This window comes from Salvelinus sp. IW2-2015, linkage group LG6.2, assembly GCF_002910315.2.
Source record: "Salvelinus sp. IW2-2015 linkage group LG6.2, ASM291031v2, whole genome shotgun sequence".
NCBI lineage: Eukaryota > Metazoa > Chordata > Actinopteri > Salmoniformes > Salmonidae > Salvelinus > Salvelinus sp. IW2-2015.
Window position 1 is genome coordinate 14,700,619 of NC_036846.1, and position 18,533 is coordinate 14,719,151.

General features: G+C 40.8%; 2 protein-coding genes across 2 annotated transcripts; both read left to right on the forward strand.

Moving 5' to 3' along the window:
* The first annotated feature begins 952 nt into the window (after positions 1-952).
* On the forward strand, positions 953-6,181 carry LOC111965861 (chloride intracellular channel protein 2-like). The gene is made up of 6 exons (XM_023990241.2): positions 953-1,259; positions 2,577-2,686; positions 3,238-3,363; positions 3,450-3,553; positions 3,821-4,002; positions 4,508-6,181. The coding sequence occupies exons 1-6, from the start codon at positions 1,206-1,208 to the stop codon at positions 4,667-4,669; spliced, it is 738 nt and encodes a 245-aa protein (XP_023846009.1). The 5' UTR covers positions 953-1,205; the 3' UTR covers positions 4,670-6,181.
* A 9,852-nt stretch (positions 6,182-16,033) lies between these two features.
* LOC111965862 (C1GALT1-specific chaperone 1) lies at positions 16,034-18,053 on the forward strand. Its single transcript, XM_023990242.2, has 2 exons — positions 16,034-16,166; positions 16,581-18,053. Exon 2 carries the CDS (start codon positions 16,599-16,601, stop codon positions 17,553-17,555), a length of 957 nt encoding a protein of 318 aa, XP_023846010.1. The 5' UTR covers positions 16,034-16,166; positions 16,581-16,598; the 3' UTR covers positions 17,556-18,053.
* The last annotated feature ends 480 nt before the right edge of the window (positions 18,054-18,533 follow it).

Below are 18,533 nucleotides of genomic sequence, written 5' to 3' on the forward strand. Positions count from 1 at the left end.
CGATGGGCTAAGGACTCGACCAAATCATCTTCCTTAGATCATAAGCTTGTGGCTATTTACGGATTTTTGTTAAACCCTTTCCGTTTCCTTACAGTTCCTGCCACTCATCTACTCCATGCCCTCACCCAGGGGATGTAGGCTGGGGGTTCTCCCATCATGACGCAATGACCCTGACCTGTGACTCACCAAGCACCAACATTTCCCACAAACACCCATGTGGTTTCACTAAAATCATGCTGGCCAGTATCTACTGCCTGGCCAGGTATCATGCATTCCTGACATATTCTAAATGTAATTGAATAAACGCTTTATCCCACATTTTTCCAGGGAGGGAATACAGCTGTGTTGATGTTGGTAGATGTTAGTTTTATATTTAGGCAACTAACCGTGTAAAGGTTATGGGACATTTTGGGCAATTAATTTTTTTTCTTCAGAAATCCTAACCCTAACACAGCATAAAAAATATGTCATGTTTATTTGTGTCTCATGCGTCTCGTCACAAAATATCCTCCTCAGAAAATCTATGTGAAAACAAAGAATCTAGTGAGAGTTAACTCATGAGCACAACACATTGTCTTTGTTGACATACAGTACCAGTTATCAAAACATTTCCAAATAAGGTGTTACTGGTTCACAGTGTATTCCAACACAGTACATGCTTTGTATAGGGAGAGACAAAAACTTCAAAATGTACACTGTTATTAGTGTGACAGATCATGAAAACACTGTGTTCAATATGGTGCTACAGTTGGCATTATAGGGGGATATGATGGTTTTATGTCACATGGTGAAACTATACTTCTACATTGTTTGATTAACCATTATTAACTGACAAGTACTAGGACCTATTTTAGGCTCTCCTCATAGAGAGAGCTTGGCACTGTGTTTATATGAGAGAGGACCACGCCCATCCTCAGGGCCCTCCCCCTCCTCCTGCGTTTAAAGTGTGTTCAGAGTGATAGCCTCAAGGAGCCCACAAAACAAAACGTCCCAGCTACAAGGGTCTTACACTGCCTCCTAAGATCCATATATAAACCAGCACACTAGAGCACGGAGATATATAGAAGACTCAAGGGAAGAGTGACGTTTTACTTCCATGGACTTGGAGTCTTCAGAGTTAACAGGTTTGTTTTGCTGAGACCTGAGGACACTTGTTGGAGAAGCATTTCTGAACTTTGCACAACACAGCACAGCTTTTGAAAAGAATGGCTCAGCGACAGAACTCCGACAAAGACCCGACTATTGAACTCTTCATAAAGGTCAGTATTGTGTTCGTCCTTTAGTTTAGAATAAGAAATTAATAATTTGTATTAATTCTAACATACAGTCTATGAATATAATTTCAACAATATGTGAAAAGATGTAAATGGTGTGATGATTGTAATACAGGAAAAACATACCGCAAAATTGTTTCATGTGAAAGCTAATGAAATGTACAAGATGTAATGTAAAGCTTCAGCCACTTCAGCCATAGCCTCTATTTCACAGAATGGCTCAATGCTTGTAGTGTTGTGTTCGGGATGGGTAAACACAAAGATTTCATGTTCACTTAACAGCACTCTGAGAGGGTAGTGTGTGTGTGTGTGTGAACACAAACATGTGTGTGTGTGTGTGTGTGTGTGTGTGTGTGTGTGTGTGTGGTGTGTGTGTGTGTGTGTGTGTGTGTGTGTGTGTGTGTGTGTGTGTGTGTGTGTGTGTGTGTGTTGTGTGTGTGTGTGTGTGTGTGTGTGTGTGTGTGTGTTGTGTGTGGTGTGTCGTGTGTGTGTGTGTGGGTCAGTGAGAGTGAGGGTGGCCTTTATCACTGTGTAATGACACCAGACACTGGAGGCCACCTTATCACCACATGCCCTGGAGGAGCAGGCAGCACACTAGGAACGCCTGGCCCCCCGCTGAGGCAGGCACACACACACACACACACACACACACTGACACACACACATCCTCTAACACACATATGCACATTCTCAAAACTGAAATAAGACTGCAAATAAGTAGATATGGACTGTATCTACGTACAGTACATAATGGTACATATTTAAAGCACATGCACACACACACACACACACACACTACCCTATCAGACTCTGTGCAATAGGTGGGCACTGAGGAGAGCCCATGTCAATTTCTGTAAGCTTCATCTCCAACTCAATGCCTGCTTTTCCTCTCAAGTAGCAGTTCCTAAAATAACCCAGCCAGTCCCAACACTACAAGTGTGTGTATTTGTGTCTTTGGTCATGAGATTAATATGAATTGCATGATAAGGCAGGAGATCAGGACTTACTGTTGTGGATAACATGGACAATGTCAACATCAACCATTGGAATTTGAATAGGGCTCCCTATCTTATGTGTGACCATGAGTCTTCTGTGTTTGAGGAGTTATCGTATATTACTGTCTGTGAAATAAACTACCACTAAACTAGCCTCATCCCAGATGTGTTAATATTGTTTTGCCAACTACTATGGTCATTGTTTGGTGTGACAATGACCCTAGGAGTTGGCAAGACAGCACAAACAGATTTGGCAACAGGCTATAACTAAACCTAAACTCAAAAAATAATGCTGCTTGTCTTTCAGGCTGGCCACGATGGAGAGAACATGGGCAACTGCCCCTTCTGCCAGAGGCTCTTCATGGTCCTGTGGCTAAAAGGAGTCAAGTTCACCGTGACAACCGTCGACATGAGGAAGTAAGCCCCCGCCTCCCTGGCCTCCCGCCCTTCCAATTCATGTTCATCTGTTTAAAGGTCCCCTCACACAGGGCTCTATACAGAGTTCAGCAAGAACAAGGATGTTTTTCAGAAACCAAACTGTTTAATGGGGTGTGATACAGAGAGGTGATAGAGGGCGCGGCTTGAAAGGCTAAAACATTTGCAGAAAGGAGAAAGAGCTCTGTGTAGAATTGAACAAACACCTTTTCTTAATCTATCCCCTTTCTTGTGTGAATTTCTCAGGCCCATTACCAGTGAGCAAATAGGATCAGGAAACGTTGAAAGGATGCTGATAATTGAGTGATTGAGTAGCCACTCCCATGCCAGTGTGTTTTACTTACTGAATCATAGATTGCTAGAATCATGGCTTGATAACCTTTGTGTTCGTTGTGACTGTGTCAATGAATGATTAAGCATGGTATCTATTGATATAAAGCTGGAATGAACCCATATATGACCATGTCTACTCCCTTTCTTTTTTCCTGCCCTTTGCCCAACTCTCCACCCAACCCTGCCCTGGTACACTCTAGAAAACCAGCCGAGCTGAAGGATTTGGCACCTGGGACCAACCCTCCGTTCCTCCTGTACAACGGCACCCTCAAGACGGACTTTATCAAGATCGAGGAGTTTCTGGAACAGACATTGGCCCCTCCCAGGTAAAGTATTATTATATTAAAGAAAAAGTGAATGGCACTAACCTTCTTCAAACAAACTCATACTCCTCTCGTCCCACTCCCTTCAGGTATCCACACCTTAGCCCACTCAGCAAAGAGTCCTTTGACGTGGGCGCTGACATTTTCGCCAAGTTTTCTGCTTTCATCAAGAATAGCCCAGCCAACAGTACTTGTAAGTAAAGTTTCAGTCAGTCCACATTCATGTTTTAGATTAGACCATGTCTTATGAGGCAATGGAAAATATGACAATTAAATATACTAATGGAATTCCAACAATGCCCATGATTCAGTTATTAAAGCACACTGGCAATGGCGTATGCCTTAATGAAATGCTGGTTTGATGTGAATTTTAGGGCCATAAGGAATTTTATCCATAAGGAATATCTCCAAAGCTCCAGACCTGTCTGACATACATGCCTGTGTCTCTCGAAATTCATAGTCCATGAGAAGGCGCTGCTGCGGGAGTTCAAGCGTCTGGATCTCTACCTGACCTCCCCCGTCCCTGAAGAGATTAACCAAAACTCCAGAGAAAACATCCTTGTCTCCAAGAGGAAGTTCCTGGATGGCAACCATCTCACCCTGGCAGACTGCAACCTGCTGCCCAAGCTGCATGTCATCAAGGTGAGACAAATAGGCATATGACATAAACGGTTTGAAATATTAATTTGATTATTTTCTGGTATTAGGCATATCTTATGACTATAGTACACAACATATGCAATGACAGGGCCCATCCTTACTTTCTAATCCTTACTTTCTAATAATTTTGGGGTGGCAGGTAGCCTAGTGGTTAGAGCGTTGGGCCAGTAACTGAAAGGTTGCTAGATCGAATCTCCCAGCTGACAGTGTAAAAATCTGAACAAGGCAGTTAACTCACTGTTCCCTGGTAGGCAGTCATTGTAAATAAGAATTTGTTCTTAACTGACTTGCTTAGTTAAATAAAGGTTCAATTTAAATAAACTTTTAAAAATCCTAGGAGAAGTATAACTCCATTTTGAACCATTGGGAACATTCTCCGCACATATTCTCCATTACTTTAATAGTGTAATATGACTATTATTGTTTATAGTGTCTCACAATTCAACTGTTTTGGTTTGGTTTTATTTGGTTTGGTTTTATTTGATAGATTGCTGCCAAGAAGTACTGTGACTTTGACATCCCGGTCCAGTTCACTGGTGTATGGAGGTACCTGAACAATGCCTACGAGAGGGAGGAGTTCAGTCAGACCTGCCCTGCCAACATTGAGATCGAGAAGGCTTACCTGGACGTAGCCAATAAGAGGCTGTAAACCTATAACCAATCTTTAGCCAACAATTACACAACCATTACACAACTATTACACAACATTTCCTCTTTTATTGTTACCATGGAAATGGTAACCCATTCACAAAACATGAAGGAATTTTGGGAGGGGCCAGCAATCATTATTGAAATATCTCATGTCAACTGTTTAAAAATCAACATTTATAAATTCCTGCATGAGGATGCAGATAGGCATTCTAGAAATCAAAGTTCACAAAGAGACCCCCTCCTGCTTAATGTGCATTATGTTAATTTAGCACTATAGGGCATGCACAAGATGAACGACAATGCCATATGTTTTACAGAGTGTGTAATAGTAGGCTGCTACAGTAACTAAGGTCTATGTATGAAGACAAGTACAGACTATTTATTTCATGTAATTATACTGGCAAATTTCATTATATGCCACACTAAATAGGCCAAGTGTACAATTTGACTGTTTATCTAATTTAGTGAGTTTCTTTGTCCATAGTGTAAATATATATTTCTTACATGTTGTTTATGACCTGTACACCCATACTATAAGAATATATGAGTGTATTCTAATTATGTTTATGTGTGATTGAAACTAGTGATACAAAACCTATTGTTGATGGTTACCATTACCACTCAGAATATTAAGCTCTCACCAACAAGACTACAGTCAATTAGCATGTAAATAAGTGTGTGTGTGTGTGTGTGTGTGTGTGTGTGTGTGTGTGTGTGTGTGTGTGTGTGTGTGTGTGTGTGTGTGTGTGTGTGTGTGTGTGTGTGTGTGTGTGTGTGTGTGTGTGTGTGAGTGTGTTTGCTGATCATTTCAAAGCATCCCATATACAGTATATGCAGTCAGTGATTTATGTGGTATGATTACACAAAATGTGTATTTACTGTGCATTTCTAAATTAGTCAACTGAAATATAGTTGACGTCTAATTTTAGTGTTTAATGTTGTTGACTTCATTCTGCTTCCAAGCATTGGTTCGAGGCATGTACGTTGTGTATTTGTATAGAAATTGATATGCAATCTTACACAGTGTTGGTCTCTCAAAAACAAAGTTGTTCCGTTCAATCCACACGATACATTTCATTTTATTGTCAGCCAGTCTCAACGCAAGGCCCTTTTCAACCGGATTAAAAAATATATTTTCATAAATAATTTAGTCTAGGGTTATAAGTATAAACATTGTGTTGGGGATGTACGTTTAATATGTAATAAGGGACACAGCTTGGGGCGAGGGTGGCAAGATAAGGTGTTATTGTCCAGGCATCGTCGAAACGTCTCTTATCCTCCTTCACCGCACAGCTTCTAGTTTGTCACACAGTATTTCCAGAAGCATGCTATCCAGGGAAGAAAGCGACAAAGATAGACACATGTCAAGGAACTGAGCATCAATTCTGCCTTCATGAGTCCTATCATGTTACATCATCTACTGTTTGTATCCTGCCAGGCTATACCCACCGGGCACAGACGTTATTTCAACGTCTATTCCACGTTAGTTCAATAAACAACATTGCTTCAACCAGTGTGTGCCCAATGGGTAGTTACTCCATCTCACCTTCGACGAGACAGTCCTTAGTTAAACATCCTTACCAAACACTTTATTGCATTGTAAATATGCCAGCATATATATGGTATTTTCTTAAGTTGTTGACGTGATACTGTGCTTTCAATTGTCCTCAGCAAACACCTGCTCTTACTATGAGCATAAGGAACACATAAGGAAAGGTGTTGCGACAGAGTCGGTCAGAGTCGGTCCAGGATAACGTTGTTTTTACTCACCTCTCTTGTTAGTTTTCGGCAAGGTCTGCTCCGATCGAAGGAAGCCCTGAGAGCGAAGCTTGTCGGCTGCAGCGAGCTTCAACACCACCACCTTCAGATCATCAACCTAAAAAAACAGACAGAATATATTTTATTACACATTGATCCATATAGAATCTAACAGAATAGAACAGGTGCACCAGAGGGTTCTTTTGTATCACACAGTCAATAGAAATGTCTAGCACACTTACCATGTTGACAAATTTATCCTGCTGCACAGAATCTTTAGCTCCTGAAGGAAAATTGAGAAAATAAACCCAGTAAAGATAGACCTCATCACGTTATATGGGTGACTAGCTGCTTAGAATAAAACCAACTGTCCTTTTGACTAACTCCTCTGCATACGACAAAGAGTCATGGGATTTCAGAACATTCACATACACTCTCCTCACCTGCTTTATTCCATGTATCCCTGACTCCATCGAGCTGCAGCAGGAGAGGGTAGAGATTCTTCACCTCTCTTTGGTCAGTCAGTTCAGTGTTCTCTCCATCCTCCACCTCTGCAACCAACTGCTGGATCAGCACTGCTCAGAACAAACAGCTCTCAATAATCAAACAGTATTATCTCAGTACTGAGATTCACACCATTGCTGAAAGTTCCAGTAAACACAATGTCATGTTACTCAAAACTGGTGTTAAAAATCCAGACTCCGACTGAAGTTAACTGTCAAAATAGCTATTGCCTTCAATGTTCTCAGAGGAAAATCTATCCCCATTTGTCATCTATGGTAGACCCACAGTATCAGACAAAAGTTTGGACACATATTCATTCAAGGGTTTTTCTTTATTTTTACTATTTTCTACGTTGTAGAATAATAGTGAAGACATCAAAAATATGAAATAACAAACATGGAATCATGTAGTAACCAAAAAATGTGTCTATGTACGCTGACGATTCAACAGTATGCATGTCGGCTGCAACCGTAAAATAAATAACTGAGACACTTAACATAGAGCTCCAGTCAGTTTTAGAATGGGTAACTGGCAATAGGCTGGTGCTAAATATCTCAAAAACTAAAAGCATAATTTTTGGGACAAATCACTCGCTCAACGCTAAACCTCGTTTAGATCTATTATTGAATAATGTGGCTATTGAGCAAGTTGAGGAGACTAAACTGCTGGGTGTAACCCTAGATAGCAAGCTTTCATTGTCAAAACACTCAATGGTTGCTAAAATGGGAAAAGGTTTGTCCATGATTGGGCATTGCTCTGCCTTCTTGACATCCGTGTCGACCAGATTGGACTAATGCCCAGCTGTGTGGTCATGTGCTGCAAAGAAAGACATAGGACAATTGCAGTTGGTCCAGAACGTATCGCACTTAGATGAACACAGACGGAAAGTGTCAGTAACATGCATGTCAGTCCCTCCTGGCTCAAAGTTGAGGAGAGATTGACTGCATCACTATTGGTCTTTGTGAGAGGTATTGATGTGTTGACGGTACCGAGCTGTCTGTTCAAGCAGTTGGCACACAGTTCGGTCAGTCATCGGTACAACACAAGACATGTAACCAGAGGTCTCTTCACAGTCCCAAGTTCCAGAACAGAGGCTGGGAAATGCACAATATTAAATAGAGCCATGATTACATGGAATTCTGACACCCCAGGTAACTCAAGCTAGCAAAATAACCAGTTTAAAAAAACAGATAAAAGGACACCTTACTGCACAAAGAGACTGTGAAGAGACACGGCCATTTTTATATATATCTTGTATTGCAATTCCGACTGATGTGTTAGACCTATACTACCGGTCAAAAGTTTTAGAACACCTACTCATTCAAGGGTTTTTCTTTATTGTAGAATAATAGTGAAGACATCAAAACTATGAAATAACACACATGAAATCATGTAGTAAACAAAAAAGTGTTAAACAAATCAAAATATATTTTATAGCCACCCTTTGCCTTTGTAACGAAAGTCGTCGGGAGAAGGAGAGGAGGACCAAAGTGCAGCGTGGTACGTATCCATAATACTTTTAATCAAAAATGAATACACAAACAAAAAAACGACCAACGAACAGTTCTGACAGGTGCAACAAACATTAACCAGAAAATAACCAGCCACAAACACAAGTGGGAAAACAGGCTACCTAAGTATGGCTCTCAATCAGAGACAACGATAGACAGCTGCCTCTGATTGAGAACCATACCAGGCCAAACACATAGAAACGGAAAACCTAGACCTACAACATAGAATACCCACCCACATCACACCCTGACCAAACTAAAAATAGAAACATACAAAGCAATCTACGGTCAGGGCGTGACAGCCTTGATGACAGCTTTGCACACTCTTGGCATTCTCTCAACCAGCTTCATGAGCTAGTCACCTGGAATGCATTTCAATTAACAGGTGTGCCTTGTTAAAAGTTAATTTGAGGAATGTCTTTCCTTCTTAATGTGTTTGAGCCAATCAGTTGTGTTGTTACAAGGTAGGGGAGGTATACAGAAGATAGCCCTATTTGGTAAAAGACCAAGTCCATATTATGGCAAGAACAGCTCAAATAAGCAAAGAGAAACAACAGTCCATCATTACTTTAAGACATGAAGGTCAGTCAATCCAGAAAATTTCAAGAACTTTGAAAGTTTCTTCAAGTGCAGTCGCAAAAACCATCAAGTGCTATGATGAAACCACCACAGGAAAGGAAGACCCGGAGTTACCTCTGCTGCAGAGGATAAGTTCATTAGAGTTACCAGCCTCAGAAACTGCAGCACAAATAAATGCTTCACAGAGTTCAAGTAACAGACACATCTCACATCTCACATTGCTGCAAAGAAACCACTACTAAAGGACACCAATAAAAAGAAGAGACTTGCTTGGGCCAAGACACACAAGCAATGGACATTAGACCGGTGGAAATCTGTCCTTTGGACTGATGAGTCCAAATTTGAGATTTTTGGTTCCAACCGCCGTGTCTTTGTGAGACGCAGAGTAGATGAACAGATGATCTCCACATGTGTGGTTCCCACCGTGAAGCATGGAGGAAGAATTGTGATGGTGCTTTGCTGGTGACACTGTCTGTGATTTATTTAGAATTCAAGGCACACTTAACCAGCATGGCTACCACAGCATTCTGCAGCGATACGCCATCCCATCTGGTTTGCACTTAGTGGGTCTATCATTTGTTTTTCAACAGGACCATGCCCAACACACCTCCAGGCTGTGTAAGGGCTATTTGACCAAGAAGGAGAGTGATGGAGTGCTGCATCAGATGACCTGGCCTCCACAATCACCTGACCTCAACCAAATTGAGGTCAGGTGATTGTGGTATGCCACTTTAAACAATGCCACTTAATATAATGTTTACATACCCTACATTACTCATCTCATATGTATATGTGTATACTGTACTCTATATCATCTACTGCATCTTGCCATCTTTATGTAATACATGTATCACTAGCCACTTTAAACTATGCCACTTTATGTTTATATACCCTACATTACTCATCTCATATGTATATACTGTACTCTATACCATCTACTGCATCTTGCCTATACCGTATTCATTTATCTTTATGTACATATTCTTTATCCCTTTACACTTGTGTGTATAAGGTAGTAGTTGTGGAATTGTTAGGTTAGATTACTTGTTGGTTATTACTGCATTGTCGGAACTAGAAGCACAAGCATTTCGCTACACTCGCATTAACATCTGCTAACCATGTGTATGTGACAAATAAAATGTGATTTGATGATTTGATTTGAATTGAGAAAAGCAGCTAACAAGTGTTCAGCATATGTGGGAACTCCTTCAAGACTGTTGGAAAAGCATTCTTGAAGAAGCTGGTTGAGAGAATGCCAAGAGTGTGCAAAGCTGTCATCAAGGCAAAAGGTGGCTACTTTGAAGAATCTCAAATATAAAATATATTTTGATTTGTTTAACACTTTTTTGGTTACTACATGATTCTATATGTGTTATTTCATAGTTTTGATCTAAAAATATAGAAAAACCCTTGAATGAGTAACTGTGTCCAAACTTTTGACATGGTTGTCGATAATGAACTGAGACTTTCAGAGTTCAACATTGCCCTCACAACATTATGCATAAGGATCTAAGAATGAATACCAGAAATATAAACACTATAAATGACACCAAGAAAAGACTAGACATCTTACAGTATGTCTCATAAGGAAGGTTCAGCTAGACATGCCCTAAAATAGAACATCATAGACATGGTCAGATCAAAAGAATTCAAAGACACCACAGATTCTCTTGCCTACCTTCTTGGGGTTCCAGGCTTGTGTCTGGATACAGTGGTAGAGCAGTGCAAATAACAGCTAAAATGTAGAACAGTGCTAAGGACAGCATGATGACAATAGCTTAGGTGGCTCTGGACTGCACTACTTTACCTTGACTGGGAACTTCACTTTTATATCTTACTCGACCATCCATCACTACGGGATCGATACATCGTCATGTCACCCAGTCTCAGTCTTAATGGTTTTGACGTGATGGGCCCATCGTCATAGACACAATTCAGGGGACTCTGTCAAAGCAACTGGGGCCTATCTCTGCTTGTTCAGAGGGCACTACAAATATTTTTTCTCCAATAGCAATCAGTGGCCAGTCAGCATCCTCAAATGCTTTATATGTGACTGAAACCATTTTCTTGTTCTAATAGGTTGTTCATCCTATCCCAGACAACATGGTGGAACAACATGTATCACTGTTCTAATCAAGGCCCCTTTTAAGCACAGAGACTCTTTAGAAATATGTTGTGGTCTCTTTGTTTATTTTATTTGTCTTACCCTTTGTCTTACACTCTCAGAAAAAAGGGTATGGTTAGGGTGCAAAACCACACCCTTCATTAGCATATTTCCCAGCATGCTGCATTGCTAGTTGTTTTTTTGGTTTTTCAACATGTTTGTTTTTAGAAGCAGATTGTGTGTTTTTGCATGTACATTGATTGATTGATAGATTGATCTTATGTTACACAAAGACAAAAAACATTATTTTTTAAATTACTAACCTAATCTATTAGTAATTATTGCACCCGTTACTAAGATAGTTGTTCCTGTTTAAATGGTTTAGGTAGTCTCATTTAAAAATATTCCTACTGTGGCAGTCATGCTAAATGCAGGTTATGGGTGATTAAAAGTTCACATTTTGGGATTTCCTCACTTCAAACAGGAATGAATATCACTTTGCAAGCCAGCATAATGTAACTTACTGATTTCCGACCACTGTGTTGGGATAAAATTAGACTGTCAAAGTATGGATTTATGATATATGTAATGTATTGTCATAAAAAGTTTAATTTCTATGATAAAATATTAACTTAGGCACTTGGTGAAGGCTACAGGACTGAAAGCCATTGAATGCAACAACCATGTTTCATCCCCTGAGGCAGTGGTTCCCAAACTGGTTACAGTACCACCAAATGAATTTTACTCTGGCTGGAGTACTCCTGAAGTACCCTCTCATCTGCATTTTAGTACCCCAAGTTGAGAACCACTGCCCTAAAGTATACTATTGGCTCTTAATGGTATGAACTGCGAGGGTACAATTATGTACCTATAACTAAAGGTACAATGGGCATACCTTACAGGGTTCCACTAAAGAGACAAGCATTTGTACCCCTTTAAGGAACAGTTGTCTACATCATTTTGTGTTTAGAGACCATCATTAGGCAAGCGTCAGGGAAATCGCTCACTCAGTAGTCTTCAGCCATTTCTCATTATCCTAACATGAAGCAACACCCAATTACTGGCAAAGATAATTGTGTGCCCTGCTTTTCTAATGTCAGTTTATATGGGAAGTCATTTGAATGTTGTACATAAATAAATAAATAAATATTGTTATATATGTATTTGCAAAACTATCCAATCATTTACATTTCACACATAACCTTGATCATACATAACCTTGTGATCCGTAGAAAATAGAACATTAAAGTTCAAAAGGGCACAAAGAATGACATAGGGTGGTGTGTCATTGCTCTGGGTTTTAGCGGTCTCTTTGTCAAAATGAAAGGTTTCTAATAAACAGGAAATAGGAGTATGATCAAAAGGCCCAGACTGTTGTAAGTGATTGATAAGGTTATCATAAGCGTGTCTGCACAGGTTTCTGAAATTGCTGTTGAAAACAATCTGGTGTCTCGCAAAACATCACAGGTGTCAATCTCCTTGGGGGCCCGAGTGGCTGTGGGTTTTAGCTCCCCCCTTGTACTTCATTGATGAATTAAGGTCACTGATTAGTAAGGAACTCCCCACACCTGGTTGTCTAGGGCTTAATTGAAAGGAAAAAACAAAAACCTGCAGACACTAGGCCCTCCATGGAATGAGTTTGACACACCTGGTGTACATCATCTCATCTGCTCATTCTTAGGTGAAACATTTTGCTGAAAAAATTGTGATGAAAGCAAGAAGAACTTCCTCCATACAATATTGTGGTGCTCAATTTCAAAATAAAAACAATGTATGATGTGTCAAAGTCTAATTTCAATGTAAGGCTATATAAAATAAAATGTTATATGACGAGTTATGTCATCCATGTAAGTTTGTACCATGGCTTTGAATCTGGTTTGCATCAACATAACTGGAATTTTATATATTCAACACAGTTTAAGTTGACATAAGACATCATCTTTAGCTTTTTATCACACCGCCACAGAGATGAACTGTCAATTATAAGTGAGTCACATGACTTCCGAACCCGGAAGTGGATGAAGAACCCTGAGATGATCCCAGTCAGTGTTTCCTTGTTCGCGGTTTACCTGCGTTTGGGCTACTTTGAAAACGATGTAGCGGGTGAAAATGTATTTTGCCCGGGTTTTTAGGCTACTTCTAAATTGCACCCCGGCCGCCATGCCATTTATCTTAAATATCTATCTATATATATATATTATATATATATATAACTTTTTACCAGTTGTAGGTAGGGTATATTGTCATTATGGAGACACCTATTTCCAACCCATCTTCTATAAAACATTAATACACTAGAACTGATGCACATCAAGAAATAATGGAGACAAAGCACTGGAAAAAGACGTTGGGCGCACTAGAGCGCATTACATAAATTCGCTCGGAGGTGGTTTAAACTGCATTCTAATGTCGACTGCTTAATTTCAAAGAAAACGGTATCAAGCGAAGTGCTTTATGCATGTTCAGTTATTCGGTCTCGGGGGCTGCCCGAATGGAAATGTGAAGTTATGGTACTCCCTCGCGTGGTTCTTTTTATGGGGAAAAGGCCTCAATGAGACTGACATTAGGCTAAATGTGAAGAATTATACATTTGCCTCTGTTGGCCATCAAGTAGCCTTAATGTGTATGTCCTTGTAGGCTACCATTTGATACAATAGATTTGTTGAAATTACGATATCACTGTAGTCATTGCAAATCAATTTGTGGCACTTGTGTAGCCTACCTGGAGCTGGCAAACTAATTTAATAAATATAGCCTATAACTTCAGTTTATTGTTGTTGTAGCATTGTGTTACTATGCAATTACTAATGGACATGTTTAGTTAATTAAATTTTACATTTTCAAAGTTATCGCAATTGCCGATCAGTTGATAGAGCGCATCAGATTGACGGTAACAGTTGTCAGATTAGGCTACAGGTAAAACAAATTCTAAAAAGTAAACACTGGCTGTTGTTGACAAGTATATTCAGTTCATATACATATTATTAATATTTAATTCAGTGATTGAAATGATTACCCCATTCTCAGTAACCTATTCCAGCAGGCTATTGATAAACACAAGCACTTCTTACCTCTTCATCAACTCGCTATTCATGTTGAATAAATTAGTATTTTAATTTGAACTAAGCAAGCTGCTAAATCGTTCAGTTCACATCTTGCCTACATCTTGTCTAGGCTACTGTAGACTATCTGAAATGAGATGTATGCCTGCCTATCAGGGGCTATAGTATACCTGCTTTTATCAAAGCAAACCATGGCAAAACTTAATTACAATCATAAACCAAGATTTTAGTCTGTAGCCTATACCTATTGGAATGATACATAAATCTCGCAAATGGGCCATTTGTAGTCTTAACATTTGGCACATAATAACAGCAAAATTGCCAGAAAATAGCCTAACATTAAAAAAAATTCAGTTCATCCAAGTTTTTCTTGCTCATAGATTGAGATCTGTAGGGTGTATCTACAGTTATGCACATGTGCAAAGAGGATTTATTTACAATTATAAACCTGGTTCGAGCCCTGAATGCTGATTGCCGTGGTATATTTAAGCAATAATGCCCGAGGGGGTGAGGTATATGGCCAATATACCACGGCTAAGGGCTGTTATTAGTCACGATGCAACGCAAAGTGCCTATGTACAGCCCTTAGCCTTAGTATATTGGCCATATCTCACAAACCCCTGAGGGACCTTATTACTATTATAAACTGGTTACCAACGTAATTAGAGCAGTAAAAATAAATGTTTTGTCATATCCGTGGTATACGGTCTGATATACGACGGCTGTCAGCCAATCAGCATTCAGGGTTCGAACCACCCAGTTTATAACAGACCATATACCAGGGGTATGACAAAATATTACTTTTTACTGTTGTAATTACGTTGCTAACCAGTTTATATTAGCAATAAGGCACCCCCGGGGTTTGCGGTATATGGCCAACATACCACGGCTAACAGCTATATCCAGGCACTCCGAGTTGCGTCATGCTTAAGAACAGCCCTTGGTATATAGGCCATATACCATACCCCCTTGTGCAAATGATCTGGTGAGTTTAATGAGAGCAATTATCTTTTCTCTTGACACATATTCAAATTCCTTTATTACGTCACGTCATATCTTGCAATAATTATTATTTTGAGGAAACCTACATTTTGCTTCTAACGTCGTTACAAGTTACTATGATATTCCTTCTTAGTTGGCTCGATAATGTATGATAATGTATGATAATGTAAAAATATGGCCTCCTCTCTTGCTGTGAAAAAAATTAATTGGGCTAGTTTTCAAGCCTTTTGGGCAGGTCTTGAGTGGTCATTGGGCTAGAAATATTTGCTTGACCTGGCAACTGTGATCCCGGTGAGTAGTAGATTTGTGTCAGTACAGTGGGAGAGGCCATTGAGTGTTTTGAGCTTCAGTAAGGTTGGCTTCTTAGCTTTCATACCAATGGTTATCAACTGTATCGCAGAAATGGAACATAAATCACAGAAAATAGATGTTGGCGGTGGCAGCTGCAGAGAAGTATTTGGGTAAACGAGATTTGACTTCTGAAGAGTTACAGGGTGTGTTGAGTGGGGGTGCCCCATCCTTCCAGGCCATAGGCATGGTGCAGGAGAAAATAGAGTCAAAGTAGTGGAATGGGGTAGTGTTTTTTTTAATGAGTGTGGGTGGCAGCTGCAGTGAAGTACCTGGGTGTATGAGATTTTACTGCAAGAAGAGTTATAAGATGTTTTGAGATTCTTTATGAAATAGCGGTATATAGGTGTATGGTTGGTTGGTGTGCAATTCCCCCCCCCCCCCCCCCCATTTTATTTTTTGTATCACAAATGTAAAGTGATTGAACACAGTAGGTGGCGGCATTCACAAACAAGATGTGCGAACGCCATGATAGCAAAGGAGAAGAACCCGGAAGTTCGTTGTGTTTGTAAATCCAACAGCTAGCGTGCAACCCTGAGGTATATCAGCATACGGAAACCTCCTTCGACAGGAGTGGAAACTAAAAAGGAAAGGAGGGAATTCTCTGTCAGCTGCAGTCGTTTTTAGGTAAGTGTTTTCTTTCTTAATTTTTTTTTGGGGGGGTTGAAACGTTTCTCTTAATGAGATGTGCATTTTTGTGACTAGCTAATCTAGCTAGCTATCTGTAACGTTCGCTAGAAATCAAGCTAACTAGCTATTCGCCTTGCTTCATTACTTGTAACCTGCTTGTCAAGTTATAACTAGGGTAGCCAGCCAGCCATTAAATAGTTTTATAAGTTTGCACTGACAGTTGAGTCATGTCCTTGCTAATGCTAACAGCAAAAAGTTAGCTTGCTAACAGTAACAGTTAGCTAGCAACAAACTTGAATAACATGAAATGACAGTCACTTGTTAGGTATGTAACTAGCGTGTTCTTTAACGGTCATGAGTATCCAGTTTGATTAGTAATATGGTGAATTAATGGTTTGTTCCTACTTTCAGCGTGTGCTGTTGACAAACATGTTGTCGGAAGGCAGCTCCTTTATGAAGGGGATAGCCCTGGGAGGCACATTCTGCCTGTTGTTGTCCCTGTTGGGGAGCTTTACACCAGGCATGCAGTCCAGCCCAGAGGACCACCACCACCACCACCACATCAAGGCTCCCACCAAGGACGAGCTACAGAGCCTGTCTGATTCCCAGATGATGGAGCTGAGCCAGAGAGTGCGAGTCTATTGCGTCATCATGGTTCAGCCTTCTGTCCTGGTGTATTGGTCCACAGCCAAGGACACCTGGGGTAAACACTGCGACAACGCCGTATTCTACAGCTCTGAGTCAGCCAAAGCTCTGGAAGCGGTGGACCTTAACGAACAGGACGAGTGGGCCAAGCTGCGCAAGGCCCTGAAGCACGCATATGACAATGCCGGCGACCTGCGCTGGTTCTTCGTGGCGCGGTCCACCACCTTCGCCATCATCGAGAACCTCAAGTACCTCGTTCTGGCAAAGGACCCCAACGAGCCCTTCTACATTGGCCATGCCATGAAATCGGGTGAACTGGAGTACGTGGAGTACCAGAGCGGCATCGTGCTGAGCTATGAGGCACTCAAGAGGCTGGTGAATGTGTTCAAGGACGAGGACAAGTGTCCGGAGCGAGGCAGAGCCCTGTGGAAGCTGAGCGAGGAGAAACAATTAGCTATATGTCTGAAGTACACCGGGGTCTTTGCAGAGAATGGCGAGGACATCCAGGGCAAGAGGCTGTTCAACAGTAAGAGTGTGGGTTCACTCATCCAAGACAGCATGGACAAAAAAAACTTGGACGTGGTGGAGGGCTGCTGCTCTGACTTAGCCATCACCTTCAGCGGAATGTCACCAAACCAGATGCAGGTCATGATGTTTGGAGTTTACAGACTACGCCCGTATGGGCACAACTTTCATGATTCCTTGATATTCCTGCCCCCTGAGGGCTCCGACAATGACTAAAGTGCAAGGCGTCCCACTTTGGGGCAGACATGGCATTAACCAGACTGCTGCTGTCAAGTCCTGCCTGGTGAATAAAGACAGTTTTCTTATTCAGTTTGTGAGCATGAGGGAGGGTGGCAAGTACTTGAAGGAGGCAAATCATTATTCTTAGTCTTTTATACCTTTTTGAATTTGCACTCCGCACATAATACCATTGTGGAAAAGGAATGAACAGATTAAGAAATCACAAATTTGTAGAGCAAATGTGTCACACATTCCACAGAGGGCCAAGTGTCTGCGGGTTTTTGCTGCAAACTTGTACTTGATTGATGAATCAAGGTCACTAATTAGTAAGGAACTCCCCTTGCATGGTTTAACACTAGGCCCTCCATGGAATGAGTTTGACATTCCTGTAATCTATAGTATAGATAATTTTTGTTAAGACAATTGACATTTTTATTGGTATTTGTGGCTGATTTTTTATTTTAGGCTAATAAACTCAGCAAAAAAATAAACGTCCTCACTGTCAACTACGTTTATTTTCAGCAAACTTAACATGTGTAAATATTTGTATGAACATAAGATTCAACAACTGAGACATAAACTGAACAAGTTCCACAGACATGTGACTAACAGAAATGGAATAATGTGTCCCTGAACAAAGGGGGGTCAAAAGTAACAGTCAGTATCTGGTGTGGCCACCAGCTGCATTAAGTACTGCAGTGCATCTCCTCCTCATGGACTGTACCAGATTTGCCAGTTCTTGCTGTGAGATGTTACCCCACTCTTCCACCAAGGCACCTGCAAGTTCCCGGACATTTCTGAGGGGAATGGCCCTAGCCCTCACCCTCCGATCCAACAGGTCCCAGGTGTGCTCAATGGGATTGAGTTCCGGGCTCTTCGCTGGCCATGGCAGAACACTGACATTCCTGTCTTGCAGGAAATCATGCACAGAACGAGCAGTATGGCTGGTGGCATTGACATTCTGGAGGGTCATGC

Excerpts from the sequence above, each read along its gene's own strand:
- LOC111965861 (XM_023990241.2), top strand. The coding sequence starts at position 1,206 with ATGGCTCAGCGACAGAACTCCGACAAAGACCCGACTATTGAACTCTTC. Across the intron at positions 1,260-2,576 it reads CTATTGAACTCTTCATAAAG|GCTGGCCACGATGGAGAGAA; the intron begins GTCAGTATTGTG and ends CTTGTCTTTCAG. Across the intron at positions 2,687-3,237 it reads ACAACCGTCGACATGAGGAA|AAAACCAGCCGAGCTGAAGG; the intron begins GTAAGCCCCCGC and ends GGTACACTCTAG.
- LOC111965862 (XM_023990242.2), top strand. The coding sequence starts at position 16,599 with ATGTTGTCGGAAGGCAGCTCCTTTATGAAGGGGATAGCCCTGGGAGGC.